Source organism: Anabas testudineus, chromosome 6 (assembly GCF_900324465.2).
Source record: "Anabas testudineus chromosome 6, fAnaTes1.2, whole genome shotgun sequence".
NCBI lineage: Eukaryota > Metazoa > Chordata > Actinopteri > Anabantiformes > Anabantidae > Anabas > Anabas testudineus.
Genome location: NC_046615.1, coordinates 24546768 through 24562126, shown reverse-complemented (window position 1 = coordinate 24562126; position 15359 = coordinate 24546768). Strand labels below are relative to the sequence as shown.

Sequence of the window (15359 nt, the reverse complement as noted above, 5' to 3'; positions counted from 1 at the left end):
GCAGACGAGCTGTGGCTCAAAGACCACATTCACTTCCTCTCTTAGATTCACAGCAACAAACCCAGGTGGAGGGAAGGAGGTCAATCCACACCAAAACGGGCTACCAAAGCAGACATTTTAGTCAAATGTTCCCCGACAACATTTGACAGTTCTCCAGTGTTTTCTGGTTCTGTTCAGACCCTGACAGCTGCTTGTTCTGGTCTCACACAGAACATGTTCAGCAGCTCCTCATTCAGCTTTAACTAAAACCTTTACCTAGAAGCACCAAGTTACCAGAGGTGCTGTTGTCTAAACCACAGGCTGGACTCTGGGTGAACATCGTGCACACAGAGACTACGGCTGTTTCCCCATCACTGGGAAACCAGCGTGGTAAGAAACTGAATTTACTTCGGACTCTGGAGATGTCCAAAACTCAGGCGTCCTGCATTTTGTGTTGGACCCAAACGCCTGCTGTGTAGAGACACACACACGCACACACACGTTTCGTGCTACAGTTCAGTGTAGACAGCGTTACCGTCGTTCAAACCACATGAATATCTTCCACTAACAAAACCTGAACAAAAGCTTTTATCTGAAGAGCAGACTGAACAAAGGCGTCCTCTCTATTAGATTAATATTTCCTGATGACCTCAGGTCTCTATCTGTACATGAAATATTAAAATCATCAGGAGAAAAAGACGGGTCAGCACTCAGTGGGTTGGTGCTGCTGTTCCCTGGGGCCCAGTTGACCCCCTGCTCCTACAGGACACTGAGAGAACGGTTTCACCTGTAGCTCTGTGTCCAACCGTCATGTCCTGAACCCCTGAAGAACTGCAGGTCACCAAGGTGCATTAATAAAACTATCTTTTAATGATTCTTCATGTTCTGTGCACAAACGTACAAACATTTTCTCTTATCGACATAGAAAAACGGTCTAAAATGCAAAAGTCCGCGGAGCCTCCTGTCGGCCCCCGTAAGGAGGCGCGGCCCCCGGCTCTACGCGTTCGTCGTGCCTTTCTTGAGTTCTTGCAGCTCCAGCTGGTTCTGGCTGCGCAGTCTGCAGTCTCTGGCCACGGCCTCGGCTCTCTGCAGCACGGTCTGCTGTAATCCGTTTAAATGGGAGCCAGGGCTGCCGTGCAGGGGGCCCAGGGGGCCGTAGTTGGAGTATCCGGGGATGAATGGGGAGGTGTAGTAGAGGTGTCGGGGCAGGGCGGTGCTGTGAGCGAACGGCGTCCGGGCCTGCTGCTGTCCCCCCCCCCCACCCTGTGTAGAGTCATTGGATCCTTTACTCTTATCCGAGGAGGTGGCGATCTCAGCCAGGGACCACAGTTTGGGTTTGGGGGCCGTGTTCGGGGCCTGCATGGTGCCGCAGGAGTCTCTGTGCGCCTTAGGGCTTAGTGGTGCGTGTTGAGGGGGGGCCCCTGCAGAAGTGGGGCCCGGAATGTGGGGCGGCCTCCTGTCCCCCGAGTCTTTAAAATCCGGATCGGTGAAGCCCCGGTCGGTGTCACTGCCGCTGTCCTCTCTGTAGGTCAGCCCACAAGAGTCACCCACCGAGGGGGGGCCGCGGCCGGCTGCACACAGCAGAAAGAACCGAGTCAGTTACAGTGAGTGACCGAACCGTTTAATACCTGCCCCCCCCAGAAAACATCCAGTACTTAGTATTGCAGTACTTTTTACTACTTTATCTGAAGTGTTTTATTTTAACTTTATAAAGTAAGTAATTAAATATAACTACATATAGAAATATAAAACTATCAAACTGCAGTACTACAGTAGAATACTGCAGTACTGCAGTAGAGTACTGGGACTTTTAACGCCTCTAATAATGAAGTAGTATTTATATTTAGTACATTTAAACTGCAGTACTACAGTAGAGTACTGGGACTGTAAACCCCTCTAACAATGAAGTACTATTTATATTTAGTATATTTAAACTGCAGTACTACAGTAGAGTACTGGGACTGTAAACCCCTCTAACAATGAAGTACTATTTATATTTAGTATATTTAAACTGCAGTACTACAGTAGAGTACTGGGACTGTTAACGCCTCTAATAATGAAGTACTATTTATATTTAGTAGTTTTAAACAGCAGTACTACAGTAGAGTACTGGGACTGTTAACGCCTCTAATAATGAAGTAGTATTTATATTTAGTACATTTAAATTGCAGTACTACAGTAGAGTACTGGGACTGTGAACCCCTCTAATAATGAAGTAGTATTTATATTTAGTACATTTAAACACCTCTGATAATGAAGTACTATTTATATTTAGTACATTTAAATTGCAGTACTACAGTAGAGTACTGGGACTGTGAACCCCTCTAATAATGAAGTAGTATTTATATTTAGTACATTTAAACACCTCTGATAATGAAGTACTATTTATATTTAGTACATTTAAACTGCAGTACTACAGTAGAGTACTGGGACTGTGAACCCCTCTAATAATGAAGTAGTATTTATATTTAGTACATTTAAACACCTCTGATAATGAAGTACTATTTATATTTAGTACATTTAAATTGCAGTACTACAGTAGAGTACTGGGACTGTTAACGCCTCTAATAATGAAGTACTATTTATATTTAGTAGATTTAAACAGCAGTACTACAGTAGAGTACTGGGACTGTAAACCCCTCTAACAATGAAGTACTATTTATATTTAGTACATTTAAACACCTCTAACAATGAAGTACTATTTATATTTAGTACATTTAAACTGCAGTACTACAGTAGAGTACTGGGACTGTGAACGCCTGTAATAATGAAGTACTATTTATATTTAGTACATTTAAACTGCAGTACTACAGTAGAGTACTGGGACTGTAAACCCCTCTAACAATGAAGTACTATTTAAATTTAGTAGATTTAAACACCTCTAACAATGAAGTACTATTTATATTTAGTACATTTAAACTGCAGTACTACAGTAGAGTACTGGGACTGTGAACGCCTCTAATAATGAAGTACTATTTATATTTAGTACATTTAAACTGCAGTACTACAGTAGAGTACTGGGACTGTGAACACCTCTAATAATGAAGTACTATTTATATTTAGTAGATTTAAACACCTCTAACAATGAAGTACTATTTATATTTAGTACATTTAAACACCTCTAATAATGAAGTACTATTTATATTTAGTACATTTAAACTGCAGAACTACAGTAGAGTACTGGGACTGTGAACACCTCTAATAATGAAGTACTATTTATATTTAGTACATTTAAACTGCAGTACTACAGTAGAATACTGGGACTGTGAACGCCTCTAATAATGAAGTACTATTTATATTTAGTACATTTAAACTGCAGTACTACAGTAGAGTACTGGGACTGTTAACGCCTCTAATAATGAAGTACTATTTATATTTAGTATATTTAAACTGCAGTACTACAGTAGAGTACTGGGACTGTGAACGCCTCTAATAATGAAGTACTATTTATATTTAGTACATTTAAACTGCAGTACTACAGTAGAGTACTGGGACTGTTAACGCCTCTAATAATGAAGTACTATTTATATTTAGTACATTTAAACTGCAGTACTACAGTAGAATACTGGGACTGTGAACGCCTCTAATAATGAAGTAGTATTTATATTTAGTACATTTAAACTGCAGTACTACAGTAGAGTACTGGGACTGTAAACCCCTCTAACAATGAAGTACTATTTATATTTAGTAGATTTAAACACCTCTAACAATGAAGTACTATTTATATTTAGTACATTTAAACTGCAGTACTACAGTAGAGTACTGGGACTGTGAACGCCTCTAATAATGAAGTACTATTTATATTTAGTACATTTAAACTGCAGTACTACAGTAGAGTACTGGGACTGTTAACACCTCTAACAATGAAGTACTATTTATATTTAGTACATTTAAACTGCAGAACTACAGTAGAGTACTACAGTAGAATACTGTTCTGGTTCCGCCTGGTTCCACTTATTTGGGGCCAGGAGACCACATCGTGTCCCAGTGTTCTGGTTCTGACTCCGTGGACTTGGTTCAACTCACCGGTCTCGCTGTTCTCCTCCAGCTCGTCCTTATTCGTCCTGAGCGGCTCCTCGTCCTCGTCGTTCCGCTCCAGGTCGATGTTGTCCTCGTCCTCCTCGTCCTCGCTCCTGTTCCGGGGGGTCCACGTCATCTTATTCTCCTTCTTCAGCCTCCGGCGGGCGTTGGCGAACCAGGTGGAGACCTGGGTCAGGGTCATCTTGGTGATGATGGCGAGCATGATCTTCTCCCCCTTGGTGGGGTACGGGTTCTTCCGGTGCTCGTTGAGCCAGGCCTTCAACGTGGCCGTAGCGTCCCGAGTAGCGTTTTTCCTGTAAGCGGGGTCTCCGTACGGATAGGGCCCCAGGGCCCCGAACGGGTGGTAGTCTAAGGAGCCGGAGATCCCGGAGGACGGGTCAAACCCCGGACTCTGAAACGTGACATGAGGATTTTAGCAAACGGACCAGAAAAATCGGACTTCTACATTTTGAATCTTTTCAGTGTTGGCTCTTGGTTTTCTTTCTGTGTGTTTGAGCCGTTTCTTGGTTGTGGTTCCGATTCCGGATCTTAATGGGTTCAATAAAGGTTAAATAAAAAAGGAGAACTTTACACACCACTCTGTGGATCCAGAAGAACCGGCACAGGTGAATCCAGAGTGAAATCCTCCTTTAAATCACATGTTCTGGAGTTTGAATTCAACATATTGGATCTATTCAATGATTCTAAAAACACAGGCTGCAGAGACCGGGAATACACACACACACACACACACACACACACACACACACACACACACACACACACACACACACACACACACACACACACACTCTGGCTCGAATAAAAAACAAGTCACATTTCAAACTCTTTTAAATTCTTTTACGCACTAAGCGCCGTCGCGCTCCAGCTCGGACATATTCTGGAAGTTAAAGCACTCACACCTCAGACCTCACACCTCAGGTGAACCAACACTCACCACGAAGGAGTTGAGGGTGGCGGCGGCCCGGGGCTCCCCGCCGTACGGGAGGTGGGAGTTGAATCCGGGAGTCGTCGCCGATCCCGAGTACGGAGCGAAGGCGGAGCCCGAAGAAGATCGACCGAGCTCCTCCGTCCTCGGTCCTAAGATGACCCCCGAGCTGAAGGACGGGCAGGAGTGCAGAGCCAGAGACACGGACGGCTGGAAGAGGAAACCCTGAGGATAAGCCATGACGGCGCGCACGGAGCCGGACTATTACGCACGGGAGAACTCACATCGGAGAGCGAAGGCGCGCGTTTCCCTGGGCCAGCAGGACAAGGAGAGGAGGAGGAAGAAGGAGTTTTAAAAACGGACCAGCATCCAGGAGCATCGCAGGTGGCTGCTGCGTTTAGTTTCTGCGTTTCTGCAGGAAGTTTTCCGCTCCTTGCTGAACTGGGAGAGGGTGAGAGAGTGTGGGGGGGGGGCACAGAGAGGGAGAGAGAGACGGCTGTCAGCTCCACCTCCCACAAACACCAACCTCACACTTCAGAGTTTGTCCGCCGCTCTCTTCTCTCCTGCGCTCTACACCGACAGTTCTCACGTTTGAACGTCTCAATAAAAGATCAACGAGGCCACCGGGGGTTGGTACTGCTCAGTAGTACTTGTTAGAGCATGTATTTGAAGTAGTAAGAGTAAAAGATTTGAAGTACTACTTTGGTTCACTGGAAGTCAAACCAGGACCAGTAGAGAGCAGCTCAGAGGAAAAGAATGATCCATTATCAGTGTGAACTCTGAACTTTAGGGTGAACAGTTGTTCAAATGACAGAAGACACTTTGTGATGTTCTAATGGAAATATTCTAAAATGAAATATAGGAAAAATCGAAATCAATCATCTCAAGTTAAAATACAAAAATCAGCTAGTACACATAAAATACTGCACAATCTTTATGTGGTGTACACACAATAATACTAATAGTACTAATATCAGCAGCTCCTGATGCCGAGCTCGGATAAAATGGGTAAAAGTGTTGAGGCCCACACACGTGCACGGTCTCTCCCAGACCTGAACCCAGAGGACTGTGAACACCTCTAATAATGAAGTACTATTTATATTTAGTACATTTAAACTGCAGTACTACACTAGAGTACTGGGACTGTTAACGCCTCTAATAATGAAGTACTATTTATATTTAGTACATTTAAACTGCAGTACTACACTAGAGTACTGGGACTGTGAACACCTCTAATAATGAAGTACTATTTATATTTAGTACATTTAAACTGCAGTACTACACTAGAGTACTGGGACTGTGAACACCTCTAATAATGAAGTAGTATTTATATTTAGTACATTTAAACTGCAGTACTACAGTAGAGTACTGGGACTGTGAACACCTCTAATAATGAAGTACTATTTATATTTAGTACATTTAAACTGCAGTACTACACTAGAGTACTGGGACTGTGAACACCTCTAATAATGAAGTACTATTTATATTTAGTACATTTAAACTGCAGTACTACACTAGAGTACTGGGACTGTGAACGCCTCTAATAATGAAGTACTATTTATATTTAGTAGATTTAAACACCTCTAATAATGAAGTACTATTTATATTTAGTACATTTAAACTGCAGTACTACACTAGAGTACTGGGACTGTGAACACCTCTAATAATGAAGTACTATTTATATTTAGTACATTTAAACTGCAGTACTACACTAGAGTACTGGGACTGTGAACACCTCTAATAATGAAGTACTATTTATATTTAGTACATTTAAACTGCAGTACTACAGTAGAGTACTGGGACTGTGAACACCTCTAATAATGAAGTACTATTTATATTTAGTGCATTTAAACTGCAGTACTACAGTAGAGTACAGGGACTGTTAACACCTCTAACAATGAAGTACTATTTATATTTAGTAGATTTAAACACCTCTAATAATGAAGTACTATTTATATTTAGTGCATTTGAACTGCAGAACTACAGTAGAGTACTGGGACAGTTAACGCCTCTAATAATGAAGTACTATTTATATTAAGTATATTTAAACTGCAGTACTACAGTAGAGTACTGGGACTGTTAACACCTCTAATAATGAAGTACTATTTATATTAAGTATATTTAAACTGCAGTACTACAGTAGAGTACTGGGACTGTTAACACCTCTAATAATGAAGTACTATTTATATTTAGTGCATTTAAACACCTCTAATAATGAAGTACTATTTATATTAAGTATATTTAAACTGCAGTACTACAGTAGAGTACTGGGACTGTTAACGCCTCTAATAATGAAGTACTATTTATATTTAGTGCATTTAAACACCTCTAATAATGAAGTACTATTTATATTTAGTATATTTAAACTGCAGTACTACAGTAGAATACTGGGACTGTTAACACCTCTAACAATGAAGTACTATTTATATTTAGTACATTTAAACTGCAGTACTACAGTAGAGTACTGGGACTGTGAACACCTCTAATAATGAAGTACTATTTATATTTAGTGCATTTAAACTGCAGTACTACAGTAGAGTACTGGGACTGTTAACGCCTCTAATAATGAAGTACTATTTATATTAAGTATATTTAAACTGCAGTACTACAGTAGAGTACTGGGACTGTTAACACCTCTAATAATGAAGTACTATTTATATTTAGTGCATTTAAACACCTCTAATAATGAAGTACTATTTATATTAAGTATATTTAAACTGCAGTACTACAGTAGAGTACTGGGACTGTTAACGCCTCTAATAATGAAGTACTATTTATATTTAGTATATTTAAACTGCAGTACTACAGTAGAATACTGGGACTGTTAACACCTCTAACAATGAAGTACTATTTATATTTAGTACATTTAAACTGCAGTACTACAGTAGAGTACTGGGACTGTGAACACCTCTAATAATGAAGTACTATTTATATTTAGTGCATTTAAACTGCAGTACTACAGTAGAGTACTGGGACTGTTAACGCCTCTAATAATGAAGTACTATTTATATTTAGTACATTTAAACTGCAGTACTACAGTAGAGTACTGGGACTGTGAACGCCTCTAATAATGAAGTACTATTTATATTTAGTACATTTAAACACCTCTAATAATGAAGTACTATTTATATTTAGTACATTTAAACTGCAGTACTACAGTAGAGTACTGGGACTGTGAACACCTCTAATAATGAAGTACTATTTATATTTAGTACATTTAAACTGCAGAACTACAGTAGAGTACTGGGACTGTGAACGCCTCTAATAATGAAGTACTATTTATATTTAGTACATTTAAACTGCAGTACTACAGTAGAGTACTGGGACTGTTAACACCTCTAATAATTAAGTACTATTTATATTTAGTAGATTTAAACACCTCTAATAATGAAGTACTATTTATATTTAGTGCATTTAAACTGCAGTACTACAGTAGAGTACTGGGACTGTTAACGCCTCTAATAATGAAGTACTATTTATATTTAGTACATTTAAACTGCAGTACTACAGTAGAGTACTGGGACTGTTAACGCCTCTAATAATGAAGTACTATTTATATTTAGTATATTTAAACTGCAGTACTACAGTAGAATACTGGGAATGTGAACGCCTCTAATAATGAAGTACTATTTATATTTAGTACATTTAAACTGCCGTACTACAGTAGTGTACTGGGACTGTTAACACCTCTAATAATGAAGTAGTATTTATATTTAGTACATTTAAACACCTCTGATAATGAAGTACTATTTATATTTAGTACATTTAAACTGCAGTACTACAGTAGAGTACTGGGACTGTTAACGCCTCTAATAATGAAGTACTATTTATATTTAGTACATTTAAACTGCAGTACTACAGTAGAATACTGGGACTGTGAACGCCTCTAATAATGAAGTACTATTTATATTTAGTACATTTTAACTGCAGTACTACAGTAGAGTACTGGGACTGTTAACGCCTCTAATAATGAAGTACTATTTATATTTAGTGCATTTAAACTGCAGTACTACAGTAGAGTACTGGGACTGTGAACGCCTCTAATAATGAAGTACTATTTATATTTAGTGCATTTAAACTGCAGTACCACAGTAGAGTACTGGGACTGTTAACGCCTCTAATAATGAAGTACTATTTATATTTAGTGCATTTAAACACCTCTAATAATGAAGTACTATTTATATTTAGTATATTTAAACTGCAGTACTACAGTAGAGTACTGGGACTGTTAATGCCTCTAATAATGAAGTACTATTTATATGTAGTACATTTAAACTGCAGTACTAGAGTATAGTACTGGGACTGTTAACACCTCTAATAATGAAGTACTATTTATATTTAGTGCATTAAAACACCTCTAATAATGGTATTTATACCAATACTAGTATTACTAGTATTAGTAGTAGTAGTGGTAGTAGTAGTAGTAGTATTACTAGTATTAGTAGTAGTAGTAGTAGTATTACTAGTATTAGTAGTAGTAGTGGTAGTAGTAGTATTACTACTACTAGTAGTATTACTAGTATTAGTATTAGTAGTATTACTACTAGTAGTAGTATTACTAGTATTAGTAGTAGTAGTAGTATTACTAGTAGTAGTAGTATTACTAGTATTAGTAGTAGTAGTAGTAGTATTACTAGTATTAGTAGTAGTAGTACTATTACTAGTATTAGTAGTAGTATTACTAGTATTAGTAGTAGTAGTGGTAGTAGTAGTATTACTAGTATTAGTAGTAGTAGTACTATTACTAGTATTAGTAGTAGTAGTACTATTACTAGTATTAGTAGTAGTATTACTAGTATTAGTAGTAGTAGTGGTAGTAGTAGTATTACTAGTAGTAGTAGTAGTAGTAGTATTACTAGTATTAGTAGTAGTAGTAGTACTATTACTAGTATTAGTAGTAGTAGTACTATTACTAGTATTAGTAGTAGTAGTAGTAGTATTACTAGTATTAGTAGTAGTAGTACTATTACTAGTATTAGTAGTAGTATTACTAGTATTAGTAGTAGTAGTGGTAGTAGTAGTATTACTAGTAGTAGTAGTAGTAGTACTATTACTAGTATTAGTAGTAGTAGTACTATTACTAGTATTAGTAGTAGTAGTACTATTACTAGTATTAGTATTAGTAGTACTATTACTAGTATTAGTAGTAGTAGTACTATTACTAGTATTAGTAGTATGGTCAGGACAGACTCGTCCTTCCAGACATGTGGATGTTTCACACACGCTCCCATTGGTTCTGTTTCCCGTGTCACACCTTGATTCTCTAACTTCTTCACCTGCAGACAGCTACAGAACACGTCCTTCTCAGTAAGGCTGTCACAGTCAGCTGCTGGTATTCAGTGGCGTTAACGTGGACTCCTCAGGTGAGCTCAGTGAGTGTTTAAGCTCAGCTCCACGTCTAATCTGATTTGTGATCCTATAATTAGCAGAGCGGTGACTGAGGGAAGACGTTCGTCTCTGCAGGGAAAGGACTGAAACACATATTGACCTGTGTATTTCTGATGAACTCCTCTCCTGTGGACGGACACAGTCTTGCAGCAGGGTCCAGATTGTCCAGATTTCCAGGTAAGAGCAGACTCCTTCATGCCGACAGGCCGAGCTGACGGCTGCTGTCAGAAGCTGCGTTGATTAATTGTTGTTGATCCTAATTACTAAACTATCAGCAGCTGTGTGCAGCAGCAGACCTGTCCAACCTGTGTCAGTTGGTGTTTTTACTTCTGTAAAGTGGAACCTCATCCAGTGATCGTTGTCCCATCATTAATTAGTCAGCTGGTTGTTTGCTTGGTAAATAGTTTCAGTAGATCCAAACAGGAAAAACAGGTTGTGTTACATGTTGCTTTAATCTCTAATATCTGTGCCTGCTGATAAAATCCTATAACTAACTCCTCCTTTGCCTCGCCTCTCCATCCACCCTCCAAACCTCCTGCACATCGCTGTTTAGAAAACTAACAGTGATTCCTGTTTCAGTAACTCGGGATGTGAAAACCTTCGTCCTCACACCAGGAACTGACTGGCTCTTTTGTGAGTAGGGCTCCTGGTCCCTGTGCAGGTTAGCAGATAAACATTCACACTGAGACTGTCTGTAGTTTTCTTCTCCTGAAACCTCCTTCTTCTGTTGTGGGGAAACAGCACGATTAGATTTGCTCAGCAGTTTGGTGTTCTGAGCCCTGACTTGAGGAGTAAGTATATAAACTGTGATGCTGAGTGAATATTGACTAATGAAACCTGAGTAATGTGAAAACCTTCTCCTTGAGGAGCCTCTCTAAGCTCATCATGAGCCTGACTGCACTGACGGGTGAAATGGAGCGAGCGATGCGACGTGAAGCTGCTTCTCTGCAGATGGGTCGAGCAGATTAGGGATGGCATTTTCACGCTTTTTTAAGCATCTTTCTTTAAAGCGCTCCATGGCGGCGGAGGTGAACATACCTCTTCTTCTCCTCCGCTGGTAATGATACTCCAGAGGCTGATATTAAACACACCGTGAGCCTCCTGCAGGATGAAGTAATGGCTCGGAAAAGCTCAGATGACTCTTTCATCACCCCCAGTAGGCCTGCCCACGAAACGACACTGCAATGTGGTTTTATCATATCAAAACCTTATGTCAACAATTTGCATGTACAAAGCTGAATTTTCAGTGAGATCTGCAGAGCAGTTCTCCTCCTATTCTCCATGGTACCAACTCTTTTGTGAGGGTTTTCACATGAAAGGAGCGCTGGTTTGTTGTCCTCATAAATTAGCTTAGCCCGCAGGCCAAATGTCCAGAGGTTACTTAAAGACAGTGTGTTTAATTAATTGGAAAGCACTCTTTTTAATAGTTAGCATCTGAGTATGAAATGCAATCCTTATTATGTGTGTTCAAACATAATAACCACCCCTGGGATTTCTCTGTTAAGTGTTGGAAACGTTGCTGTGAAGTGAAGATACTTTAGAGTTGCTACTAGTTTCATAGGAGATGCGTTAGGACAGACTTTAACTCTGCTCTGCAAGACGGTGAGACACGAGTCAGACGGTACATTCTGGACAATATCACAGTTTGTGTAAAAAGACACAGAGCATGGAACAGAAAAACCTAAATGAACCTAAAACCTCTAAATCACTAACGTTAATTTCTACATTTGTGATTTCAAGGCTGGAGACTGACGTGAAGAGAAGTCCAGTAGAGGTTGGTGAGAGGTTCAGGTGAGACCTGAACTGCTTTCAGTCTCCCTCATATTTTGCCGACACGGGGCCGTTTATTAGCTCAGGTGCACGTTTACAGCGCCGTGTGTTTGTTTCAATGATGAATTTCTGTAGGGACAGTGATTTGGATGTGAAGCTGGTAGTAACTCCTGCTGCAGCACTGAAGCTGTGCTCGTGTTCCTTACACAGTATGTACTTCTAAGTATATGAGAATAAAGACACAAGGTAATGAAATAATGTAGCCTAGCAATACCGGAGGCGCTCTGTGTCAATCACACTCACACTCGCTGGCCACATTATTAGGTACACCTTGTACCTTGTACCTCACCTGTAAGTCGCTTTGGATAAAAGTGTCATGTAAATGTATCATCCATCTAGTGATGTGGTACTTAAATAATTGAAAAACACTGAGTCTTTTACGTTGGACATCTCATTTCAGAGCCAGATAATGGATCAACATTTCCAGGAAGATCACAGCCTCCACAAGGTGATACAAGAAGAACCAGAACAGAACCAGAATCCCAGGGGTCTGGAAGAAGATCAGGATCAATGTAATGTGGATGAGGTTGATGTTCAGGACAATGATAATAACATTCAAGATGAAGAAGTTGCCAAAGAGCAGAAACACTGTGACCCAGCTCCATATCCGGACCAGCTGGAGGTTCATTTAGGCGACCAGGATCCAGTAGATCCATCTCCAGTCAACCTTCACCAGCTGGTTTCAGCTGAGTATCAGAGACCAACAGATGTGGACAGAGGTGAGAAGTAAAGAACCGGAAACACTTGTTGTGTTTGGTTTCCATCTTACATTCGAGCTGCAGGTTTAATGGGTAGTTCAACATTTTTAATGTATTTTGAAAATGTTAACTGAAAAATCTTAAGACCACGTCTGCACTGATTCTAAGGACAACCTGTGTCCACACTGGACCCCCTCTCCTAAAAAAGACGTTTCTAATGTGCAGGGATCTGGTTTCAATACAGCTGCTGGAGGTGGATTGTAGGTGTAACAACCAATGAAACTGCAGTAAAACCTGATGATGTCATCATGATGTCTCACATTAACATTTTGACATGGTGGCGGTTACCACGGAGACGCCCAACACGAGGCCCAAGTGTGTGTCTGTCTGCGAGGGTCAAAGTTTGAACAACAGGAAGCGACAAACAAACTGAGGAAGTGAGCATGAGGCAGAGCTCGTAAACGTGGGTCCAATGCTCTGTGCAGTTTAGAAACACACTGTGGAGCTCTGTGCCTCAGAGAATGAGCTAAAACCAGGTTCTGGGTTCATGACCTAGTCCTGCCGTCATGCACCGAACTGCAAACACAGTTACAGGTTTGTAGTGAACCCGATCACAGTATGAGTATGCAGTGTGGTGTGGTGTGTGGTTCGGTTTAGGGGACAAAATCACTTTGGTGACGGTCAGAGAACGACTGCCGTAACACTGCAGTCAGACAAACTGCATGTTGATCTGCAGGATCACATATTTTGGTGGGAAAGAAAACTGCAGGGTGTCGTTGAGCTGCTTCTCTTCTAGTTGACGTGTTCCAGAACAACCTGTCGTGGACGAATCATCATCACATTAACAGAAGACATCAACACAGAGCGTTGGTTTTACTGTTTTTATGGGGTGGGTGGACTTTAAATCCTAGACGCTCCTGTCTAGGATTTAAAGTCCGCTGAGTCTGAGTTCCTCCTTCTGTTTAGATCCGCATCAGGACCATGCTGGCTCTGACCAGGATCAGAAAGATCAGCACCTGGCGTCTGCTGCAACGAGTCAGGATGAAGCTGTGGAGTCAGGTGGCAGCGTCCCGGCGCTGGTGATCACTCAGGCAGAGGAGGTGAGTGTAGAGACAGAAAGGCCTGATGGGAAATAACACCAGGCTCTCATTCATATTCATGAGCTTCATGTCCTCGTCTTCCTCGGCGCCTTTGTTTCCTCCAGGTAGCTCTTTCTTTGTTCTTTGTTTAAACGTTGTCTGTGATCAGGTTCAAAGCTGCATCTCTGACAGCTTCTCTTCATCTATCTTGCGGGTTTCGGAGTTCTGGTCTAGTTTTCACACGTCACATCGTGGATTTAAGACGTTTTCAATAATGGATTTGTTCATCAGTTTTAAATATTCGTATGTGTTTGGAATGATGACGATGCCTTTCATCTGCAGCGTTGTGCATTTTAATTCACCTCGCTCTTCTCCTACCGATGTCACTGAAAGTCGGAGAATTTCAACTCTTCACGTTAGAGCTGCAAAGATTAGAGTCTTCAATAATCAGGTAGTGACTGATTCAGAATGAACCAGTGTGGTTTTACTACTTGTACTTTTTAGATCCTTCACCTTAGTAATATTACTGTGAAAACACTGCATTTAAAATCATAGTTAAGTAAAAGTACTCACTGCAGAAAAACGGCTGTACTGTAGATTACATCCTCAGTTTATTATTAATGTGACAGCAGAGTAGAGAAACTGGAACCAGGAAACATTTGGTGTTTTTACAGGAAGAATAACTTTCTTTACAGAATACTCTACTATTTAGTGTATTTATAGTTCAACTCATTGCAGAGCTTGGTCTTCACTTTAGGAACCCTCCATTTTCCATCACCGAGCTGAACTGAACTCACACACACCGTTCATTGCTCGGTGCGTTCAGGTGCACTCGTTAATTAAATTAAATTCAATTTTATTTGTATAGCGCCAATTCACAACAGAAGTCATCTCGAAGAACTTTAGAGTGTTTAAGGTTTAAGACCTTATAGAGTATAATTATATAAAAGATGATATAGAAAACCCAACAATCTAATTTGAGCAAGCTTTAGGCAACAGTGGAGAAGAAAGAAACCTCCAGCAGAACCAGGCTTAGGGTGGTTGGCCATCTGCCTCGACCGGTAACACAGCTACTTACTGCTCATCCTGACTGACTGTTATTAGACATGTAACTAAATGTTGTTGCACTAGAAGTGACAATAAACTGCGGCAGTGGATCACAAGCAGCTTTGTGACCGTTACAGTGTGAGGTTGTGTGACTGGGACTCTTCTGATCCAGGGTTCCAGGATGCAGTTCATGAAGGTGTTAATGATCCGTTTGTGTTGAAACTATTTCAGCTGATTCTGTTGGGGGTGGGGGGTAAACAGGACTGACTGTTTAAACCTTCCTCTGAGCACTCTCAGCTCTTCTCTGACACACTTTCCATTTCCCGCCCTCATGTGTACATGAGATCCAAACCGCCTCCAAATACGTTT

The 15359-nt window shown here is 40.5% G+C and overlaps 1 protein-coding gene across 1 annotated transcript; it reads right to left on the bottom strand.

Annotated features, from left to right (window-relative positions):
- Positions 1-900: 900 nt before the first annotated feature.
- Positions 901-5364, bottom strand: irx5b (iroquois homeobox 5b). The gene is made up of 3 exons (XM_026366116.1): positions 4958-5364; positions 4006-4411; positions 901-1550 (listed from the first exon to the last, which is right to left on the bottom strand). Exons 1-3 carry the CDS (start codon positions 5186-5188, stop codon positions 976-978), a joined length of 1212 nt encoding a protein of 403 aa, XP_026221901.1. The 5' UTR covers positions 5189-5364; the 3' UTR covers positions 901-975.
- Between the last annotated feature and the right edge of the window lie 9995 nt (positions 5365-15359).

Bases quoted from the DNA above. Each gene is read 5' to 3' on its own strand.
- irx5b (XM_026366116.1), bottom strand. From the start codon at position 5,188: ATGGCTTATCCTCAGGGTTTCCTCTTCCAGCCGTCCGTGTCTCTGGCT. The intron at 4,412-4,957 runs GTGAGTGTTGGT...GTCACGTTTCAG, and splicing joins CCACCCTCAACTCCTTCGTG to AGTCCGGGGTTTGACCCGTC. The intron at 1,551-4,005 runs GTGAGTTGAACC...TGCTGTGTGCAG, and splicing joins GGAGGAGAACAGCGAGACCG to CCGGCCGCGGCCCCCCCTCG.